Source organism: Myotis myotis, unplaced genomic scaffold, assembly GCF_014108235.1.
Source record: "Myotis myotis isolate mMyoMyo1 unplaced genomic scaffold, mMyoMyo1.p scaffold_m19_p_1, whole genome shotgun sequence".
Classification (NCBI taxonomy): domain Eukaryota; kingdom Metazoa; phylum Chordata; class Mammalia; order Chiroptera; family Vespertilionidae; genus Myotis; species Myotis myotis.
The window spans coordinates 47,830,833-47,854,193 of record NW_023416313.1 but is presented as its reverse complement, the minus strand read 5'-3'; the positions used below and the strand labels follow the sequence as shown (position 1 = coordinate 47,854,193).

The window sequence follows — 23,361 nt, the reverse complement described above, 5'->3', positions numbered from 1 at the left end:
AAAAAAGACTCTTTAAAAAGTCTTTGGTTGTTATACCATAAATCAATTCACAAATTTATGTCATCACTAACATCATCTGTAAATTTAATAACATAAAATGCAAGTAAATTCTCTGTTTCCATCCATTTTTAAGGTTAAATAATGTTGAAATGAGCTCAATCTTTGTCATTTGTTTAATATTACTATTTGAGTTGTTGTATAAAAACACCTTCAGCTTGACTTCACCTATAATAAGGAGTTGCATATAGATTTCTCCAGTTGTCTCCAATTTACTGCCCAAAATGATTCTGATATTGACTTTGAAGGATTTTAATTTGACCCTCTGATTGGGTTCTCCATTTTACCTAGTTAATACTTCTCTTTTTGAAGTTGCAAAAGAGACTGATAATTTTTTTTCAAATGTGTATAATGAATTTTAAATTATCAAAATGAACATTTTAAGAATTTCTTATCTTGGGGTTTTCTCACCAAAGAAACAACAATATTTGGTATCATGTGCAGCTTTTCAGCAATAAAACTGATCTTTAATTAAGCATCTAAGTACCTGTTAGAATTTATAGATTTGCTGCTGCTGCTGGCCACTACTGTTCACTATTTGTGGTCCAAGGCCTGTTCTCAACCACTTCATTTTCAAGTTCAAAGCAGGAGGCCTAACGGACAATCACTCTTTTTCAACATGATTTCAGCTTGTTTTGAATTTTTCTCAACACAAATATTTTTTCTATAAGCATATGACTTAAATATATTGTCTTAAGTATATCAAGAACTATGTTGGGGGGCAATGGGGACAAGGGGAACATATGTAATACTTTCAACAATAAAGATTTATTTTAAAACATTAAAAAATAAAAAGCAGAATTTTTAGTCCATTTGTATTATCTGGAACTTTTTCACAACAGTGGAACTCTGTACATTTAATGAGAAAAACATTTGCTAGAGAACAAATCTGACAAATAATGAAACTGGTTTATGAGAGCCAGGGGTTTATGTAATCAAAAGTTTAAAACTGCCACTAATTTATGAGGCTAAAAACTAATTTTTTAGAAAAATCTATCTGTGCAGGGCGTTTGGATGGATGCATTTAGAAAGCGTGATTTCCAGCATAGCCATGAGGGTTACTAACTGCAGTGTCAACATCCAAATCAAATCCTCTCAAGTTTAAAAAAAGGCATAGCATTCCGTCACTCATTGTATTTTAGTCTCAGAGCTTTCATTTGAAAAAGAATAAGTTGTGTCTTGAAGAGAACCAAAGTTTTGTCATCCTGAAGCTGCCTTGATTGGGATGTTGATTTTAAGTTCTTCATTAAGAAACAAAACTCTGAAAGAACCTTTGACCCTCCCTATCACCTGCAAAAGAGATTCAGTCAGAGAAACCTGTTACAGGAAGGAGATCTTAGAATGCTCACCTTAGCCTAATTTATATTAAGTCTGGTAAATCAGAGTGCTTCAGGCAGGTGCCTTTTAGTGTGGGGCTAAAAAAATATTAATACTTTTCCTCCCATCTTCTAAGTTCTTCTGTCTGGGCTATTCATTAAATTAATAGAGACAGATTAACAGGAGAAAATCTGAGTTTTAATTCCTGCTCAAGGGGAATTCACAAAAGCATGAAAATTCCAAAGACAATGAGGCAACTTTGGGTATATAAGACATTTAGGAAAAAAAGAAAAGGAGTGTGCTAGATAGGGTTTTAGATTTCAGAAGGGAGTTGAGGAAGAGTAGAACATAAGTGGCAGGAACATTCTTGCTAGGCTGCCGGGAGCCGGTCCATGCTTGCTGTTTCAAGGGACCTGGCATATATGGCATACTGTTCTTAATATGTTTGCTCACCTTCTTGGCACTATGCGTTTTAACCAAGGTCTCTGAGAAAGGTTGTTTCCCCAGGTAGGGATTTTCCCCTGAAGTTAGGGAGGGAATAAAACCTCTTAACTAAGTGCCAGGCGGGTAATTAATCACTTAAACAATGAACAATCATGCTTAAGCTACATAATCTTTACTCCCTGGAATGGAGATAAGAAACACCCTAACCTTTGGAATAGAGATTGATAGGATTGGAATCAACTGGTATAAATACAGATGTAACAACACAGAACTTAGAAGACAGAACTTAGAAGACAGAACCAGGAGGCACAGAACCTAGACACAGAACCTAGAGAAGAACCTAGAGACAGAACATGGCAAAAGATCCTGGACTGAACCTGACTACAGAAATTGGCAAGAGAACCTGACTAGAACCTGGTGACTGAACCTGGCTGGAGAACCTGGAGAACCTAGCAAGAGAACATGGACACAGATCCTGGCTGGAGATCCTGGCTAGGCTGCTGATCAACTGAACACTGTCTCCGTGTCCTTCCTTCTTCGCCGACTCCGTCTACGCCTTTGGGAACCCCTGGACCTGCTGGGGTTGGACCCCGGCACTAGGCAACTCAGAAATAATGGTACACATTCCCTTAAATAAGTTTCACATTCCAGAAGCGAAGTTGGCAGCTTGCTCCGTATTTCACTGACCCAATCATTTAGTCCTGAGGATAAATTAGTTCAGTTAAGTAGGTGAGTCTCATTTCAGGAGGCAGTGATACAGATGGGCTCCCATCATGAGGCCTACATCGTATAAGCAAGCAATCTGATATTTCATAAGAGGTGTATCTATGAAAACAAAATAAAACAAAGGTTAATGATCACAGCAAGTTATAAACCAGTTTCTGAGTCTGTAAGGCTGTCCATCCGGAAGATTTCTAGATGTAAGACTTAAAGCTTCTTTTGGAATGAAGGCAGACAATCTGATAGATTCTCCTGACCTGCAGTTGAATGTCTCTGATGATATCAGGTGCTCAGGTAACTCTCTGTGGCTTATCCAGCATCAGTGACTGGATCAGTTAAGCATGAGCTGTTGTAACGATTTCTCTAACGTTTATGCTATGTTGTCTAGCTGCAGTTTGCAATTGCAAGTCTCAGGAAAAAAAGAAGTCCTAGTTCTCAGTAATTCCAGGTCAATGGGTGGGAGAAAAATAAAACAGTTTGGAGAGTTGTAGACAAATATTTAAGAAAAGTAAGGGGAAAAAACATGATTTAGTCCAGGTTATAGATGAAAAAGAACTTTAAAGACAATTAACTTAGCTAGATTCTAATACCCACATCATATATTATTGTTTCTATTAAAAAGCAACTTTTCTCATTTGACCCTTATTTTTCTCAAAAATAGCCAAATTAAGACCATCTTATTTACTGCATAGGTCAAGTTTTAATAAATTTGGTCTGATTATTTGTATAAATACAATAAGAATAGCAATTGATAATGTAGGCTCTTTTAAAATCTGCTTTGCTGGAATTTCTTAAGGAATTCCAGATTGAACTTTAGTTAACTGCTCAAGGCTCAGAAGCCAGGCCACCTCGTTGTCAGCATCTGCCGGCAACACCAATAGATTTGGGTGAGCTCCTCGGGTTCTTGAGATCCCACAAATTGTTTTGAGGTGTTTTTGTTTGTTTTTTTGCCTTCTCCCAAGAAAGCAGTGTTTGTTTCTTAGCTGGAAAGCCTGCTGTGAACCATATAAGTAAGGTACCAGGCTGTTTTTCAAGAAAATTTTATTGGCTTCCAAAGTCAATCTTAATTCCTTAAAGCTCTTAGGTCAAAGCCTTGATAATAATATCAGTTTCCAATTGTTTTCTGTCATAAAGAGAACAGATTCTTATTGAATTTAATTAGATAATCATATTGCCAGAAAAATAATAATCCTCACTCATTAAGAGTTCCAAATTCTGGAGGGATGAGGTAGAAAGAAAAATGCTTCAATACAGCTTACAAATGTATTATTTACCAAATTGTTCTAATAAAACCAAGTTTCCTTATACATGGAAAACAAAAAGATTTAGCCCTAACCGATTTGGCTCAGTGGATAGAGTGTTGGCCTTTGGACTGAAGGGTCCCAGGTTCAATTCCGGTCAAGGGCACATCCCAGTGGAAGGTGTGCAGGAGGCAGCTGATCGATGTTTCTCTCTCATCGATGTTTCTAACTCTCTATCTCTTTCCCTTCCTCTCTGTAAAAAAAAATCAATAAAATGTATTAAAAAAGGAAAAAAGATTTAAAAAGTTAGCAATATTTTAAGCAAAATGTTATAAAACTCATAATTATCCTCAGTTCATTCAGTTTACGTAATATAATTAATTGTTTATCTTGATCATTTGCCAGCATGTCCATGAATCCAGTTATTTCTTTGAGTTCTATAAATCTTCATCTGGTTTTAAGGTGTGATCTGAAGATGTATTCTCAGTAAGCTGTACTTTAAAATAAACCAGAGTTCTTTACCTGTATCTTTCTCAAAATGAAAAATATTTGCAAAAGCATCAAACTTAATGACTACAAATGATAAAACTTAAAATGACATGGTTATAGATTTGATTATAATGCAACTGACAAGGAACTTTGCCTTTTTTCTTTCTGTAACATACTAGAGGCCCTGTTCGTGGATTTGTGCACAGGTGGTCGGGGCGGGGGCGGGCAGGTTCTCAGCCTGGCCTGCACCCTCTCACAATCCGGGACTCCTTGGGGGATGTCCAACTGCCAGTTTAAGTCCGATCCCCTCAGGCCAGCGACCCCTGCAGTGATCAGGCCCAAACTGGCAGTCAGACATCCCTGAGGAATGCAGCAGTGAGTGGAGTGGCAGGTGGCCGGGGAGGAGCCCGAGCCAGGCTGGGCGCCACCTGGCTTGGTGCTCAGGCATTCTCACTGCTCTCTCGCCACTGCACTCACCAGCCATGAGTCCAGCTTCTGGCTAAGCGATGCTCCCACTGTGGGAGTGCACTGACCACCAGGGGGAAGCTCCTGTGTTAAGCATCTGCCCCCTGGTGGTCAGTGCATGTCATAGTGACTGGTCGTCCAGTTGTTCCGGTCATTCCATCAAAACGGTCACTTAGGCTATTAGATAGATAGATAGATAGATGATAGATAGATAGATAGATGATAGATAGATAGATAGATAACATTTGAACAGAACAATTAGAATGTTGGTGACGGAAATTAGGCTCTTCCATGGGATTGTGAGGAAAGAATTCCAAGGACCCACACACGGTTTATTTTTGATATAATATCAAAAAAGTTTTCCCCCTGGCTTCCCAAGGTCTCATCTTTGTCTGTCCTGCCATGGAAAAAGTACAACCTTGTCTGCAACAAGGCAAATGCCAGTGCAGAGTTTCTGTTTCGTAGCCCTTTGGAGCCCATGCAGTCTGCTGCAGGTCCCAAGTTGCCACTAGACCCACATAGTCTCCTGCTCTCAGGTGGGAAATAACATGAGTGAATGCGAAGAGTGTGGGTCACAGGTGGGAGACTGGGGGAGAGAGAGAAAGACAGAGAGAGAGGGGAAGAAAGAGAGAGAGAGGGAGAGAGAGAGAAAGAGAGAGAGAGAGAGAGAGAATTATTTTTCTTCTGGGATTATGACCAAGAGCTTTTTCAAAATAACCAATTAGCTTCCCAAGATTTTGTGGGCTTGCATTGGAGTCCAGCCCCTAACCAAAGATCTTCTTCCCAGGTTAAACTGACAGTCCTCCATAGTTAAATACCTTCCCCTGCATCCGTTGACTTGCCATTTTGACTTTTTTGCGCATTTCCTTATCTCCCCTTGCTCTACCCCCCAAACACAATCGGGTTCTGGAGGGGGGCAAAGAAGGGTATTAATTCCCTTGGAACTTCCTTTTGGAGCAAACCTGCTCAGTGTCCCCAGCTGACCTTGCTTAACAATTTTTTACTTCCCTGGCTTTCTTCCTTTCAATAACTAGCTAACCATGGTAACATTATTACAATTGCAAATATTATATCTGAACTTTTAGACTCTGGAGATTTGATATAATCTCTAGAAAATTTACTTTAGTAATAATATATGTATACTAATACAACATAATTATTATTTCTTTTTTTGTCAAAGCTTCCCATGCAATTTTAGCATATCACACAGGTCTAATTAGAATAAAATGTATCTTCTATGAGGAGAGAAAAAGCAAATCTTTGCGGTATTCCAGGGACCCATTGGTATAACCCAAAGCCATTTCCAGGTTAAGAAAAGGCCTTTTTTTTTTTTTTTTTTTTTAAACTCTGGGAAGATTGTCAAACATATTTGACCAAAAAGATCATATATCATTATGAAAAGTTTACCCACAGTATCAAACAAAAATATAGGCCAGTAAAACTTTAGCTCTTGGGATTGAAACAATTATTTTCTTAAGAAATCAAGGACCTGATTAAAACAACATAAAACACAAAATGTTAACAGAAGGCGATATCCTCATCTCATCTTCCTGGGTTGCTAATAGGGTGGAATTCTTGTGATATCATTGCATTGTGTTCACATAAGCATAAAAATTCTGAAGACAGCAAGGAACATTGGGTATTCATGACGTTTTGGACACAGAGAAAGGAGGGGAATGGGCTATTAGATCTCAGAAGCGAGAACTGGCAACTTGCAGGTAGTTGAGGAAGAGCAGACCATATATGTCAGGAAAATTTGTGCTAGACAACTCAGAAACAATGGAGTACAGGGAGTGTCTAGCTAATATGCACCTGCTCGCTGCCCTTTTATTGACCATACTTAAATCAAATCAGCTAAGATGAACATTCTAAGATCTCTTTCTTAAGGCAGGGTTTCCTGTCTGAATTTCTTGAGCAGGAGGGGGGGAGGGGAGGTTTCAAAGCTTCTCTCTGAGTCTTGTCCTATATAATAAAAGGCTAATATGCAAATTGACCAAACAGTGGAATGACTGGTCGCTATGACATGCACTGACCACCAGGGAGCAGACGCTCAAAGCAGAAGCTGACCCCTGATGGTTACTGCGCTCCCACAGGGGTAGCACCACTCAACCAGAAGCCGGACTCACTGCTGGCGAGTGCAGCAGTGGTGGTGGGAGTGGGCCTAAGCCATCAGTTGGACATCCCCTGAGGGCTGCCAGGCTGTGAGAGGGCACAGCTGGGTTAAGGGACCTCCCCAAGTGCATGAATTTTGTGCACCAGGCCTCTAGTTTCTTAATAAACAGCCTAAAATCAATATCCAAAAAGGGCAGTTTCAGGGTAGAAAAACTTTGATTTCCTCTAATGGCCTTTTAAAAAATCTAAGATTTCATCTCATTACCTTAGCAATACAATCTGAAATAAACAACATTTCCCCCAAAAAATTCCAATAAAAATCCCAGGACTAATTTTCATTGATCTGGATTAAGTCGCATGCCTGCCTCTCAGGCAATCCTAGAACTGGGTATGATAGAAAGTTCTGATTGACCCTGGGATTAGACCTGAGAGAATCACACCTACATCAGGTGCAATAAAGGTGACAGAAAATGGTACTTCAGAGCAAAACTGGGTGCTGTTTTTAGAAGGGGATTAGATGCTGAAAAGGCAAAGAAATAAATGAATTTTTACTACACTTTACTACATTCCATACATATATTCCTAACTATGCAACCATAAACCATTGGGGGATAATCCAATTTGGATCAGGTTTGAGAAATATCAGAAGGTGTAGTGACTCATAAGAGGCTTTCTAGTCTTTCACATTAATGGACTGAACCAAAGCACCAGTTTGCAAACACACCTGTTTTCCCAGCCTACCTAGATGAGACTGGACCCAGACAGGAATGTTTGTTAGGCTCAAGCAGGAGACCCTAAGAGATACCAACTTTGCTCTCTTCTTTCTTACAGACTTCCCTCTACTACATGTTTTTAAATGCTTAAGTAAGTTCTTGCTTCTGGAAGGTCTGCCATTTGACATGATTTATTGCCTAATATTAGACTATTGAGGGAGACAATTTTTTAACTTCTGTATCATTTAAACAATTTTGAATAAAAGTAATATTTTACTCAGAGAATAAAAAAAGAGGAAGGGAATAAGTCAAGATGAAAGGAGGAAGAATTTGGATTCTTCATAGAGTGATACCAATTTAGGACTTAGAAAAATATAGTCATGAAGTTTTCTAACTTTTGTAGCTTGACAATGGAAAAGAACAAACACACTATGATAAGTTTGTCTCAGAGAATAGGAATCCACAGTAACATGGGGCTTCGGAGTTAAGTTCTTGATACACTGTTAAAGTTTAGGTGGAGAAGTGAGTCATCATAATCCTGGTCTCCAAGGTCTTGAGTGCCTAATATAATCAGAATATTTCAAGTGCTTAATAAGTATACTTGAGGTCTAGGTTGAGAGACAAAGGTTGTGATAATTTCAAGGTACAGTCAGTTCTGACTTAAGGCTTGTTTTGAAAACATGAATTTATCCCAACATAAAGGAACAACTTGAGCATTTTGTGTTTGCTTATGCATGATTTCATCTGATAGATCGGCTAGGTCAGTGTTCAGCAAACTCATTCGTCAACAGAGCCAAATATCAATAGTACAACGATTGAAATTTCTTGTGAGTGTGGCTCACATTTTAAACTTAAACTATATAGGTAGGTACATTGTTATTAACTTAATTAGGGTACTCCTAAGCTGGCCTTTGCTAAAAACGTCCTCAATCTGAGGGGTCGACCTCAGCAAATGTACCCCCACTTCTTCTAACGCCACTTCTTCAAAATAGACTCGCCCAGGCTGAAAACCGACTTCTGCGCATGGGCCACGAAGTTTCAATCGCACTGTACGTGCGTGCCCGCACATGGTACTTTGTGGAAGAGCCACACTCAAGGGCCCAAAGAGCTGCATGTGGCTCGCGAGCCGCGGTTTGCTGACCACTGGGCTAGATGAATGCATAATGCTGTTGAACTGAGCAGCATAAACTGTACCAAACTCACACATCAGCACAAATCTCAAACATATACCAGATACCTTGGCTCACATTTGTGCTATGAGCTACACTCACATTTGCTGATTTAACTTTCTATACAATTTCTATAACCTTTCACCACTTGACAATAACATACAAGCTACAACCCTTGGACACCAACTTTCATAAGCAAATTTCAGGTGTTTTTCAAGATAAAGTGCCATGTCGACTTATAAATACATATTACTTATTTATGAACCATTTTAAATATATAAGCCTGTGCTACTTAAAATTCTTTTAATGTGTCCTTGACAAAATTTTTGAGGATTATACGCCTTAACCCTAGCTTTCCTTATTATAAGCCCTGTGGTTTTTATTGCTTGGTTTTGCAAAGTGGTGATTTTTAGGAACACATATGTCATGTTATGATACAACTGACTGCATTTAGTGCCAATAAGAGCTTCAACACACTTTTAAATATTTATTAGTTATAATTACTATTTATTGAATGAGTACTAGATATTTTACATACATTAGCTATCTAATTTAGCTTAATCCTAAAATTGCCCTACGGGTTAAGTGTAATTATTATCTCCATTGTATAACAGAGGGCACTGATTTAGAGGAGTTAAATAATTTATTCTCTATCACAGAACTAAGAAACAACTGGGATTCAAACACCCAGCTCTCAGAGATTGCAGATCTTGCTTCAAACAACATTGGCCAAGTAACAGCCATAGTCAAAGAGCTGTGCTGAGTAAAGCCTGCCTTGGAACTGGGCATTCTCAGGGTCAAATCTAGGTCCCACCACTTACCAGCTGCTTATAATTGAACAGGTGACTGACACTTTATAAATTTAGTTTCCTAATCTGTAAAATGGAAGGCCATTATAATAAAACTAGAGGCCCAGTGCATGAAATTCATGCTTGGGGTGGGGTGTTTCCCTCTGCCGGCCTGCACCCTCTCACAGTCCAGGACAACCTTGGGGGATGTCTGCCTGCCAGCTTAGGCCCGACCCCTCTCTCCTCACTGCCCGCCTGCAGGGGAGGCAGGAGAGGTTCCCGCCACCCCTGCTGCACTCACCAGCCATGAACCTATCTTCTGGCTGAGCGGCGCTCCCCCTGTGGGTGCTCACTGACCACCAGGGGGCAGATTCTGCATTGAGCATCTGCCCCCTGGTGGTCAGTGTGCGTCATAGTGACCGGTAGTTGCTCTGGTTGTTCCTCCGTTCAGTCGACTTGCATATTAGGGTTTTATTATATAGGAGAGTATTCATTGATCACTTACTATTACCCTCAAAACACTAGAGGAGATAAATATTATTCCCTTTCTATAAGTGACAACTTTCAGGCTTAGAAACTTGATCAAGATAGCAGACCAGTATGGACAGAGGTGGGGTTCAAGCCTCAGTCTGTTAAATTCCAAAGAACTGTCTCCTTAACCACTATTCATCACAGCCCCTAATATAACTTTCTCGTGGCTGTCTCTGATTGAAAGAGATGCTGTATAGAAATTACTTAGCGCTGTGCCTAGTCTATAGTATAAACCTAATAAATGAAGTCCATTATTAATATTATTACCACTGGAACTTAGCCAAGAACATAAATCATTATAATACAAAACAATGTAAGCACCATGGAGTTTTGTTTGCTTGTTTTTTTAAAAAGGGATGTCTAGGGAGTTCAAAGGAGAGAAAGATGACATTTGTAAATAACATGATTCTTCAAGGAAAAGGCAGCATTAGAAAAAAAATAATGTGTAGGATCTTGGCCCACAGAGCTGAGGGTAATATATATGGAGGAAATAGCAGAGACCCCAACACAGATAGAAATTGTGGGTTCTGCATAGGGAGCCCTGGGAGGGTAGACCCATGAGCCTTCTGGGGGAGAGCCAGCCAGCTGGAGAGGAGCCTGCCCTAAACATGGCATACAATGGGAAGCTAGCACCAGCTTTGGGGAAGGCGGTAATATGAGTAGGGGTGAACACTGAGCAAACAAATCTGTCAGAGATTGTAGCAGGAGTGACTGAGGGCGTGGGCAGGGCGGTGTCTGATTTCTCCAGGCTGCCCTGCCAGCCTCCAGGTGAATGTGGGTTCTCCTAAAGAGCACATTCCTGGGCAGTTTGTAGTCCAACGAGGCCCTCTGCAGGCATCGTGATGACTAGACTCGCAATTTAGATGGGGCAGGATCTTCATAGTAAAATCCAGTCAAAGAACCGAGGTTGCAGACTTAAAGGCCCCTAGGAAGCCTGACCAGTTAGCATGGTGACAGAAATAGGTGAGTGTCCCGGGCACACGCCTTTGAGCCAAAACTGCGTAAGAATATAGGGCAAGTGCTCTATACTTCTAGCTTTCAAAAGAAGGTGGAGAACCTAGATTTCATAGATAAACACCTTGATTTCTAGAGGTGGTCTTGATTAAAACAAACAAACAAAAAGCAACAACACTGTGGGCACCAAAATAAACATGTCTTTGGGCTGATTCTGCCTTCTGACCTGCACATTTTGAACACACAGCTTCCAACCAGGAAGGGAATGTGGAGCTCATCTTTAGAGTCCAACTTCTCCACTTACCAGACAGGAATATCATGTCCAAAGGGTCCCAGCCAAGTTAAATGATCCCACAGCTGAATGAGACCACAGGTCATCAAGGTGCCCACCCACCGCGCAGTTTTTTTAATGTTGCTTACAGGTTTTGCCCCAAGCTGGCCCACCAGCCATGGCTGTTTTTCTTTACGGTGTCTGTGGGACTAGGGGTAAGATTGAAGGTGACTGTTTTGCTTTCAGGTGCTTGTGAAGCTAGGGGTAAGATTGAGGGTGCCATAGTGAAAAGGCAGTTGATAAGATTTTACTGTAGATGTGAAAACCACTCACTCCTCACCCCATCAACTGAGCCAGGTATGTCCCGGTTCCGATAGCATCAGTGCCAGAGAACCCTTGTTCTCAGGCTGGGATCAAGTATTCCCAAGTGACCTTATTGTACCCTGAGTGCGGAGGCTAAGTCAGGATTACTTTACAGTCTACAGTCTCTCCCCAGCCTGTACAGTCAACTGTCAGCAGGCACTCCAGGCCTATTCTGGCCGCACCCTAAGGATGGTATGCATAGCTTCATAATCTGCAGCTGACAGCAGGGAGTTTTTGTGGCTGATCCATGACAAAAGTTATTATTTTATATGTTTTATAGAAAAAAACTCTGTTTTTTTTTTTTCTATAAAACATATACCCAAATAAATCACTTGGGTATATTTCTAAGCTTATTAAGCAATTAACTCCCAATACTGATATTTTCCATAGAATATTGCAAAGTGTCATTGGATAGAGTTTAGATGAGAGACTTTGGCATCAGATCTACATGGTTCAGGTCCTTTCTACATCTCAAATATACACGGGTGTGGGATTCATTAAAATCATGCTAATAATGCTTTTCAAACATTGTGAGTGCTCATAAAGGGTAGCTCTATCACACAATTGCTTCATCTTGATCTGTGAAGGGACTTTATATTAAGTCAATATTTTTGTGAGGCTTTAAAGATCGAGAGATACCATTCTTTCCAGAAAGTTGGGCGGCCTGATTAACATCCTCTTAAAGTTCAGAAGCATGGCGAGTTGGACACTTGCTTGACTGTGATCTTCGCCTAATTTCAATGTAAATGATTTTGCTCCAATAATATCTGAGACATAAAAACTACAAAGAAAGGACATAAAGTGTGTAGATAAGCCCTGACTAAGCGATTCAGTCCTCCTTGTTACTGTATAATAACATTGCTAATCTTTACGAGATGGCTCTTTGGAAGCTGTGGGTGTTGCCCACAATCTGAAACATCCATCATGTTGATTTTGGGCAGAGGAGTGAAACATAATGATGGAATGCATTTATTCAGGTGGATATTCTTAAGGGGTCTAGTCTTTGAATTCTTAAGCAATTTTCTCTGAGCTGTACATTCATTGGTTGAATAATTAACAGACATTTAGAGCTGAATTTGGAAAATATGCTTCTGCATGTGCTACTGAATAGGGCTGTGCCAAAGGTTGGGACAGAAATGTGGACTCACCCAGATTAGCAGTGCCAGACTCTGACACATTGAATTTCAACACTTCCAGTTCATCTTGGCAGATGCTAGTGTCCTGATGTCATGCAGCCATGATGTAAGCCGCAAAGAGTGGTATTTTGCAATAGAGAGATTCTGGGAACCCTCCCCATGAGTGTGAGCTGCAGGACATCAATATTTACATTATACCACAGAGAGTGTGTTACATTTTTATAATTCACAAAAGTTAGATAACTTACTCATGATCTCCTGCAGAGAGGAATTGTTTTTATGTTCAACACCAAAAGCTTAAATTGCTGGTGTTTGCCTTGTGATTTTCTTAAGACTTTTTTTTTTTTCCAATTACATACAGCGAATAAAAATCTTCCAAAAAGGACATTTCAAAACGAAAGGATTAGATTTGCATTGTTTTGGGAAACACTAAAAGATAAACTATGTTATAATTTTATTTACTTCAAACGTTAGAAAAACGTAATTATTTAAAAAAAACTAATTTGGGGAAAGAAGACACAATAATAAGCAACTATAATTTCCTTTTTATAAATTTCTGGCTCAAGTCTGAGTGAAATTATAGTGTTTGCTCCCACTCCCATTGTTATCATTGTAATTAGCTAGTTAATATTAGTAACTAGAGGCCCATTGTGCAAATTCATGGGCAGGTGCGGTCCGGCTGGCCCTGGCCCCAACTGGGACAGATCGGGGCTGGGCCTGTTGGGAGGAGGAGATTGCAGGATATTGGCCTGCAGGCTCTGCCCTGATTGGGTCCCACAGGTGATTGGCCCACAGGCCCTGCCCTGATTGGGGTTGGGGGGCCGATTGGGGGCAAGGCTGGCCATGGGGAGGGGCTGTAGGCGGTGGGTTGGCCAGCTCTGCCCCTGAATGGGATGGGTGGGGGGTGCCAATCAGGGGCCAGCAGCCTGGGGAGGGGCCATGGGTGGTTGGCCGCCAGCCCCACCCCTGATCGGGTTGGGGCCAGCTGGGGGAGGGGCTGCAGGAGGTTGGCCCCGGGCAGCCCCACCCCCTATTGAGGTGGGGTGGCACTCAGGGGCGGGGATGTCCAGGGGGAGGAGCTGCAGGCCTAAACTTGGTGGGTTGGGCTGATCAGGGGAGAGGCTGAGTGGGGGAGGGAAGGGGCATTTGGCTCTTGATCAGGGTGGGAGAGTCCGATCAGGGTCAGGCTGGCAGGGGGGAGGGACTGTGAGGTTGGCAGCCCGCCCCACCCCCTGATCAGGCCAGTTTGCTGGCCACAGTGGGCTTCATAGCAACGGGTTGTTAGGTCGTTATGGCCGTTAAGGTAGCTGCCTTTTTATATGTATAGATAGGAAGAGAGCAAAGGGGAGGCCAGACATTATAAGCAAGGTCATTTGGGCAACTTCACCAGGAAACTACAGCTTCACACTCCCCAGGGAACCCCTGGTCCATTTCCTGCAGATCACTAGGGGAAGGGGTCTAACAAAGGGAAAGATGGGCACATGTGCAGTGAAATTGGGGTGATGCAGGGAAGGTGCTTGTCTGTCAGTCTGGCCTGGGGAACAATAGGTTGATTAGAGGGTGAACCCCATCAGAAGCCCATGAAATCTAAGCTCCTGCTTAAAGTCCCCAAAGAAGCTTTTTCTCTCTGTGCCCTTGCTAGTGCTTGTTCTCACTTGCTCTCTAGCTCCATGACCCGCACTCGCCCATGAGCTCGCCTGTTCTCTCTCCATAGCCATGTGGCCTTAAGCCGCCACATGGCCCATGGCCATGGGACCACTTGGTGGATTGTAGCTGAGAACACAAGCTAAACTAAACAGATGCTGGACTCGACTGGACTTTAAGGTGGAACAGAAATTCTGGACAGTGGCCTTAATTCTGGCCCTCCTGAAAACATGATTGTACTTCTCCAGGGTGAGAGAGACAGAGATGAAAACTTGGAGGAGACCCCCTTAATTTTACATCATCAATAAAGCTTTCCATGAAACCCCATCCTCTTGTGGGGGCCGTAGGAACTTATTTTCCTCTTGGCACACCAAGAACTCCACTTCTACCGATAACACCATCATGCTTCAAAATGCTAACTCATGAATATTGAAGTGCCAGCATGTATTCTCAAAGAATTGAAGGGTAGACCCAGGAAGAAGACAAAATGGGAATGAAAGACATTGATGAACCCCTTGGCAAGTTTAATTTAGTAAAAAAAAATGCCAGAACGTATTCCATTTCTTTCCTAAAGGAGCCACCCACCTAATGATCCATAGATGAATAGAGGAAATGTAGTTTGGATGCAAGGGACTCACTGGTAGACTTCTTTCAGGGCTTTATTGCACATGAGAAAAAATAAAAAGTGAAATATTTGCAGAACATCTTGTATTTCTTCACTTTTTTTATTTAAGTCCTAATTCCATACATAAATATTGGCAGCTCTAGCTCCATAGGAATGCCGGAGGTTCCTTCCTGCAAATTTAACTCTTGGGGTTATGGGGTCACAAGATCATGTGTAGGACAGAACATAAACAGGTGTCTTCTTACGAGTCACACTCTAACTTTCTATAGTCTCACCAGGTGGATTTTATACTGTTAATGCATACTGTTCCGCAGGTGAAAAAATTGGAATCTCTATTGCTTTTTCGTTTTGGTGTACTTTTCAGTTTGGCAATCTGGACATTTTAATTTTTGTCTGATGTTGTTTAATTTCAATTATATTGTGTTTATAATTTAGAAATATTTATAGACAGCAAATATGTTTAACTTTTTAGGTTATAACCTCTCCAGACTCCAGCATTAATTCCCCTTTCATCAGGAGGCAGTCCTTAATTAAGCTTTATTGTTTCTTCCTGGACTCTCCCCAGCTTTTTAACACGTCTTTGAAATGCTCAGGGAGAGCACAGCTTTCTAGGTGTGGTCCCTGGAGTCACTGGGAGGAACCTTCACCTCCCCACTCCTTGGTATGATGTAACCTCTACATACTTTGTGAGGACAATCAGAAAGTGCTGACATGCTATTGACCTGCCTTAAATTCCTTAGGAAGGCAAAACAAAGCAAATGAAATACCTTCTACTCAAAGGAAAGCAGAATGTAAAGTTTTTATAGTGAATGAAAAGTCATAACAATATAAGAGAAAGGCTTGTTACTAGGCAATCATGGTAAGAATATTCATGATTGATCCTCTTTTAGCCCATTTCATGATCAAAATGTTTTTGCTTATTAAAATTACAATGGAAAAAAGTCAAGAGTTATAGGTTGAATTTAAAAGAAAAGTTATAGACATTGTTTTTAAATTATATGTTTTGCTTCACTTAAAAACAAAATTTTAAACAAAATTATTATTTTACAAAACAAACAATAAAATATACACCTAAGATGATAGACAGTGGTGTGTTTTGGATTTGAGGTATGGTTGAGAATATCCCAATTTTTCAGTTGTGGAAAAATTGCTTTCTTCTCCCCTGGTCAAATTTTAGAGCTAGAAGGGCTCTGTAGAAAATGAAATTAAAGCCCAACAATATCAGTGGTCCTGCCCAAGATTATTCTATCTAATTACATGAAAAAAAATATGACTAAAGAGGAAGGACCCTAATTCCCAAATAGCTATTTCTAGAATAACTATTGCATTTTCTCACTCTATGTGCAAATCTGCTATCAAGTACTCAGAAGTGGTTAATAAATTTCCCATATGCTTTTGGTTGATGAAAAAATTCCTGTGTCCAACTCTTTAGTTTTTCTTTCAGGATCAGTTGTAGAATTTCATGTATTAGTAGAATTCTAGAATTTCAGTCCAAATGAATAGTCACCAGGTAATTCCACTAACAATGCGAGGAAGTGCTAAACATATGCAGTAGGATACCAGTGAGTCCAACACAACATGTTATAATCCATGCAGAAAAAGAGATGTTTTGTCAACTAAGGGCTTGATATCCAGTAGTTTCCAGTCATCAGAAACTCTTTAGCTTATTCCATATTTCACAGATAACAGCTCCACAATGTTCTCACAAGCTGGGTATAATGTATTTTGCCTTGGACCTTCCATTTTCTTGTCTCTGGCTTAGACTCCAGGCACTTGTTTGGATCACTGAAGGTGCCACAGCACTGACCTTATCCTAATAGTTGACATCACATTCTTTTAGACCTTATGAAAGCAGCATGTTTGGGATTAGGTCCATTGAACAGTGATCCAAAATACTGGTAGCTAGTACATGAAGATCCCAAGCTTGGTATTGCTTTGACTTGTTGCAAGGTTGATAATCCTTCTCATGAAAACTCACATCTGACACGGTCAGATGCATGGCACTCAGACTCTCTGCAGTAAGAACAATAACCACACAGCAACAGCAACAGACTCAGAGTAGTACTAGGAACTTGACTTCTGTCACTGTAAGCTTGCTCCATTGGCTCTCTTGGTATCCTAACAATGACAAAGTCTAGTGATTTCTGTTGAAATGTATTCTCTCATTTCATCATGATCCCAACTTCCATCACGTTCAAGTCTAGTCAGCTTGGGAAGTTTAGTTGTTTCATTTGAAGATGGCAATGTGGGGTCCCCTGATCTTTACAAATGCCTCATGAAAATTTCTTACACAGGCCTCACAGTGGTCTTCCTCTGGAACAGACCTTATAAGGTGATTTCAGTTTTAGACACCTAAAACAGAGTATTGATTTCCATAAGAATGTGAATGCTGTTAGTATACCTTATTGCAGATTATATAAATGTTCTGGAGTAGCCTTGTTGCTGGTGCCCCACCCAGATCCCTTTTACACATTGGTAGATCCATCCCTGGCAGCTATGGGTGTTAACAGACCCAGAACAGTATCCTTCTCCAGAGGATCCCCTGGGCCCACAGGGAACTTTGCCTGAATTCCTGGGAGACTCCTGGTCTGTGCCCACTACCCAGGCTGATGACACAGAGTACTAAAACCAAGATTCCTCACCTTCTTGGGATAGGTCTATAGTGCGTTTCACATTTGAGATCATCCTGTGGAGTCAGGCTGGGACTCGACTTTAGCTAATACCACATCTTTGCTTACCTTCTTCCTCTGCTCTAGCTTTCCTTACTGCCTTATAGGTAACTACCTTAGGGCATCCCTTGACCAATCACTTGCACAGGAATCCCCATTTTGTGTTCTGCTTCTAGGAAACCTGACCTCAGACAGTGGTATTATTAACATTAAAAGGTCTACTTTCTTTTTTCCCCCTCTTTTTGGTTCCTTAGGCAATTGGCATAATAAATCAGTTGATATAACATATTTTATATGAATTGTTCTACAATTGATATAACATTTTATTTTCTCTAAGATGCAATTATTAAGCAACCAAAATTTTTCTTATTTTGATAGTCAGTCTTGATCATTTCTAAAATGAAAACTAAGTTAATAGAGTATGCCAGGGAAATGTTTTTATACTTTTTTCTTTAATTTAGCTCACATTATTTCTTGAGTTTCCCTAGCTACATGAATTTAAGGGAAAAAATTACCAGTGTGGATACACTAGAAATAAGAATTAATACACAAGTAACTTATACTTAGTGGATCCAGCTTATCTTCTTAAGCTTCTAGCAGTAGATAATATCTTCTGAATATACCTTCAATTGATTGTTTGGAAGTAAATGGCCCATGTTTGCCACACTTTTTATTCATTTAATATTCATTTCTTGATTTCTTCATTCAACAAATATATACAGAGTGTCTATTGTGTGCCAGGCACCGTATTTGGCACTGAATATATAATTTTGAATAAGACACACTTTTCACTACCCTTGTGGGGCTTGCTGGCCTCTTCATTTGTAACTTTGATGTAGGCAGACAGAAGCAAGGATGGAGGGAAGTTGTAAATTGGAGCTATACTATTGCAATTGCAGGTAAATTTTTACTGCTAATCTGGGTTTATGAGGAAAGGTATCAAAACAAATATGTAGGAACTTGTCAGATTTGCAGCCATATTTTCACTAAAAAAATTACACATGCCAATTCCTAGTACATTGTAGGGGCTCAATAACTATTGTTCAAATGAACGAGTACCCACTGACTTCATATTTTGTGTTTTTTTTTCCATACCTCGTTCTTATGTAGCAGTAAAAAATAGCAAGAAAACCACTTAATAATACTCCGGCGCCAATCCAAATTGCAATGTATTTTTCATAAGAATTTACAGCATATGAAGTTAAGGTCAAATGCTCACACCTTTCTCCAGTATAACCAGTAAAACACCTTTACAAAAAGAAAAGAATGAATAATTTTAAGATTCACAATGACAGAAATACAAAGAAAAGGCCAGTTTCAAAGAATGAAGATGCAAATACCAAATGAAAGCCAACCTGTTACAAGTACTGAAGAAGCTATGTATTTTACAATAATCATTTCATTAAGACCGCATATCAATGTACCTTTTCTCATTGACGAAGTGAAGATAGTACGTGTGCTTTATGCCTTGATCTAGAAAATTATTTTCTCTTATATAGGAAGATGCTGAGCAAATCAATGATTATCAAAATAGTATTCTAGTTGCTCTAGAACTCTCTACTCTCCAAGTGTTTTTACCATACCCTAATTCATTTCATCCTAATCACATTTGCATGATGCTAAAATGCTGATATGGATTCAATAGCTTTGAGGTGGAGCATAAGCTTCTGCATTCCTAACAAGCTCCCAGGTTCACAGATGCTGCTAATCTGGGAACCATATTTTTGAGTAATGAGGATTAGGTAGCTTAGAAACAGACTCCTTAGATATCCAACTACAAAGAGGATTGGTGAGTCACGATCAGATCATGTACTCTTTTAGCCCCATAAGGTAGAGGTGTGGGAAATGTACTGTGTGAAGCACCAGACTCATAAATTCTCCTCCTCCTGTGTCCAGGACTTGGGCAGTTCTTTGCAAATTACCTGCAGATGGCTTTCTTCAACTCACGATGGAAGGCACAAACACCATTGATGCAGTAACTATCGTGGTGTTCCAGGCAAGGGTGTGAGAACTTCAAGGCTATGGGTCCTTCTGTGCCTTCGGAAAGGAAAAAGGAGAAACAATATTAACAGATGAAGTAGGTCATATTTTTATAGTCGTTTTATAACGTGTTAAAGAGACCTTTAATTTTAATATTCTTTGGGTGCTCTGTCCACTGAACTATTGATCGGTTCCCTTGGCAGGTTATAGTCACAAAACTTAGGTTAATATCAGCTAGAGTCAGTGGTCGGCAAACTGCGGCCCCTTGAGTGTGGCTCTTCCACAAAATACCATGTGCGGGCACGCAAGTACAGTGCAATTGAAACTTCGTGGCCACACTCAAGGGGCCAAAGAGCCGCATGTGGCTCGCGAGCCGCAGTTTGCCGACCACTGACCTAGATATATCATTCATTAATTAGAGGATGGAGGTAAATTTCATTCTTTAGAAGCCACAGAATAAGGATAGATACAAGTTTGCCATAAGGTGGCAGCATCAAATCTGGTTTTAGCAGCTTTCCAGAGCAAGGCTTCCCAAATGTGCGCCTGAATGCTAGTAAGCATAAAAGGTCTCACACAGCTTTCTCATTCTCTCCTTTACACCTAAGAAGTCAGCGCTTAGAAAGATTTGGGCTTATAACTGTGAGATAATGAACTTGATTTCTCTTTTCCCAGAGGAGCATGAGGTGAGCACTCCCTCGTATGTGGACTGCCATGCGTGGCTAACTGAAAAGGGAATATTTTCCCTAACTGATTTCAGAAGCGGTATGGTTATGACCTACACTAGAAGCCAGAAACAACTTACGGCCCGGGCTTAACATAGCTAAGACAATACTTTGAAATATCATTTAGAAATTTTATTCACTTAAGAGACACTACAAAATAGTGGGAAAAGCCTTGCTTGGAGTTAGAACTTAAAAACCTGGGTTTTGATTTCTAACTCTCATACTGTGCAAGTGACCACACCTGACAGAACTTTTGTGGCCACGTGTCCGGAAGCTTCTTTATGGGAGCCCCCTGGCGGAAGCTGTGATGTGGCAAAATGTATCTCCTTCAGGACGCTTACTCTTTACTCCTGATGTACTCAGGACATACGCCTATGTAATCCCTGGGGTTTATGAAGTGCGAAGCACAGTGGTAAAACTGTACAACTCAGTCCTTTTTGCTATACTTTCATTGCTGATTCTTAAATTTTTCTCCAGTAGATTTAGTGGCATTTTAGTTTGTCGTTGTTATGAATAAATATGTCATGAATATCTCCACATCCTTTGTTATGTTACACAATATTTGTCTTGCCAGGCAGATTAAGACACTCCTATTTATTTGTTCAGATCTAAAAAGGCAGACTTTTTTTGATAATGAAAATACTAAATTTTTAAGTACTAAGATACCAACAAGATCCCTTCTTGTAGAACTTCTTTTTGGTTGAGAACACAGAATATTATCTTAAGATTCACATTCATGTGGAGTCATGGATCTATTTTCTCATTTTAATTAATTCTGAAGCAGTGAGAATTTTGCATTATAAACTGGGCTAGGTTCTTCCTACTTCAAGACTAGGGCCTGAATCAAGATTTGTTAGAAAATGTGAGACCTGAGAGAAGACATTGCCAAAGAAAGGGTATGCTAGAGAGATTCATCTTTCCTATAAAAATATGGATTCAGGTTTTTAAGTCAAGTAAAAAGCAAGGAAAAACTAAAGTTCTCCATCAAGAAAGCAAGGGAAAATGATAGAGATATATTCATTTTCCATTGTTATTACCTGTAACTTGGAGAATTTTACTTGCAGTTCCCTATTAAGAAAGAAAATAGTGGCCTGGGCATAATGTTATGAACTCAGTCATAGAGAGAAGCCATATTTTACTTTTCTGCAGTATTATTTTCTACTAAAGATATTTCCTTCCCTTTCTGTTCAAAAGCTCAGAAGACAGGGAGATATAAAAGTCATTCTAAGCCCTACACTTATTTTGGTTTGCAGATTAATAGATATTTACAAGTTCAAATGTGTGGGAGCAGGGTGGAGAGAGTTAATGGGTGGGTGGGGGGGAACATCTGTAATGCTTTCAACAATAAAGATAAATTTTTTAAAACTCAAATCGGCAAAAATATTTTAAATACATTTTTAAATTTAAAATTATTGGTGAAATGAATTCTTAATTATTACTACCTCATATTCAGAAACAAAATATTTGCCTTAATCTTTTTTATTTGCCTGGCTCTGAGAGCATGATATGGCATTTCCTCTGTCCTGTGTCACATCACTGATCCCCACATCAGGGGGCAGTATGTGATCTGTGTGACAATCATAACCATGCAGTACACAGGTCTTGGCAGGTTACAAGCTTTCCAAGTTCACCTCTAAGAGTTCAAACAGGTTTGAAAATATGCTGATGCTCAACAGCAGTGGGAAGCTATTCAAATAATAATAATAATAATAATAATAATAATAATAATAATAAGATAGGAAAGAAAAAAAAAAGTGGGTAGAGGAGTTAGAAAATATAGCCTATGTGAAAACAACAACAAAAGCCCCTCAAAAGAAACAGGAAAAAGTATTTCTAAAGATAGGGGACATGAATTAAGATTTCATTTTGTAGCCATAATTTCTTTGGCTGCAAAGCTCATAGTCACAGAACAAAATATAATGCCAAATGGTGACAAATTGCCCCTGGACACGTGTGAGTTACAGGGAACCAAGCATGAATCAAGCAGAAAATGTGGCATGTTTAAATTAACATTCAGGAAAAGTAACTGGAGACATTTCTTTAATTTCCTCACTTCCTCCTTTTGGAAAGCTAATTCTTTTCAGACACATTTACCTGTCACTTCCATTTAACATCATCATGCTAAGAGTTGATTATCTAATCATAAAATATATATTAAACATTTTCCAAAGTTGCTCTTATCACAATCCAAATTCTCTCAAAAATGAGGAAGTCCTTTGAAATACAAAAATGCAAAGAAAATACCTTTCGTTTTGTTAACTGTCCAATTACTTGGTTGGGTTGTGATTGCGAGTGTCAAGTTCAAGGCCACCTCTTCACTTAATGCTCCCATTGCTGTATGAAGGGGGGAAAGGTATCTTTAGCAGGTGAGCCCCTTCTATGTATAAGCAACAGATTGAAAGTTATTCTATTTATTTCCTTTATGTTTTATTTTGAATCCATTTACATTTGAGATCCATCACCTAAGTAGGGCAACTTCCTGACAGTTTCTCATCCATATCCCATCTACTGACTATATTATAATTATAGAAAATAGGGACACATTAATATTTAAGAGAAAGTGAATACATTTATATACTGATTTAATCACAAGGATGCTGTCATATAATAGTTAAAATGTATTAACCTCTTTTCAGTTTTACAAAGCAAATATTTAAAGGTTTCAAATATGTATTAGGAGAGGAACATACATTACATAAGAAACTAAATTAATTCAGATTCCTTGCTGTAATCTTTGTCATGAAAAACAACTCCGAAAAGCCAACTTCTCCCTAATTCAGAGAAAACAAATCCTTTTCACATTTTACACTGACATCAAGTTAACAAAAGAAGAAGAAATCACCTACCATTGAGTAAGAGGTAGACTGACACTGAAACACTGAAAGCCATCGCCTGTCCTTGTTGACAGTATCTGCTCCTCTCCTCCTGATGCTGGAAGGCTCTTATGGAGC

At 39.7% G+C, this 23,361-nt stretch overlaps 1 protein-coding gene across 6 annotated transcripts in view; it reads right to left on the bottom strand.

Annotated features, from left to right (window-relative positions):
* Positions 1-23,361, bottom strand: part of EPGN (epithelial mitogen) — a 28,807-nt gene extending 5,446 nt beyond the window's left edge. Inside the window, exons 1-5 of one of the 6 annotated variants that reach the window (XM_036336317.1) lie at positions 23,257-23,361; positions 22,655-22,744; positions 19,631-19,745; positions 18,804-18,956; positions 15,056-17,391 (exon numbers count right to left, since the gene is read on the bottom strand). In XM_036336317.1, the coding sequence (XP_036192210.1) occupies positions 17,337-17,391; positions 18,804-18,956; positions 19,631-19,745; positions 22,655-22,744; positions 23,257-23,299 (456 nt within the window). In that variant the 5' untranslated portion in view covers positions 23,300-23,361 and the 3' untranslated portion in view covers positions 15,056-17,336. Of the gene's footprint in view, positions 1-2,505; positions 2,644-15,055; positions 17,392-18,803; positions 18,957-19,630; positions 19,746-22,654; positions 22,788-23,256 lie in introns of those variants that run through there. The other 5 variants (XM_036336352.1, XM_036336325.1, XM_036336334.1 and 2 more) reach the window with 5 other exon arrangements.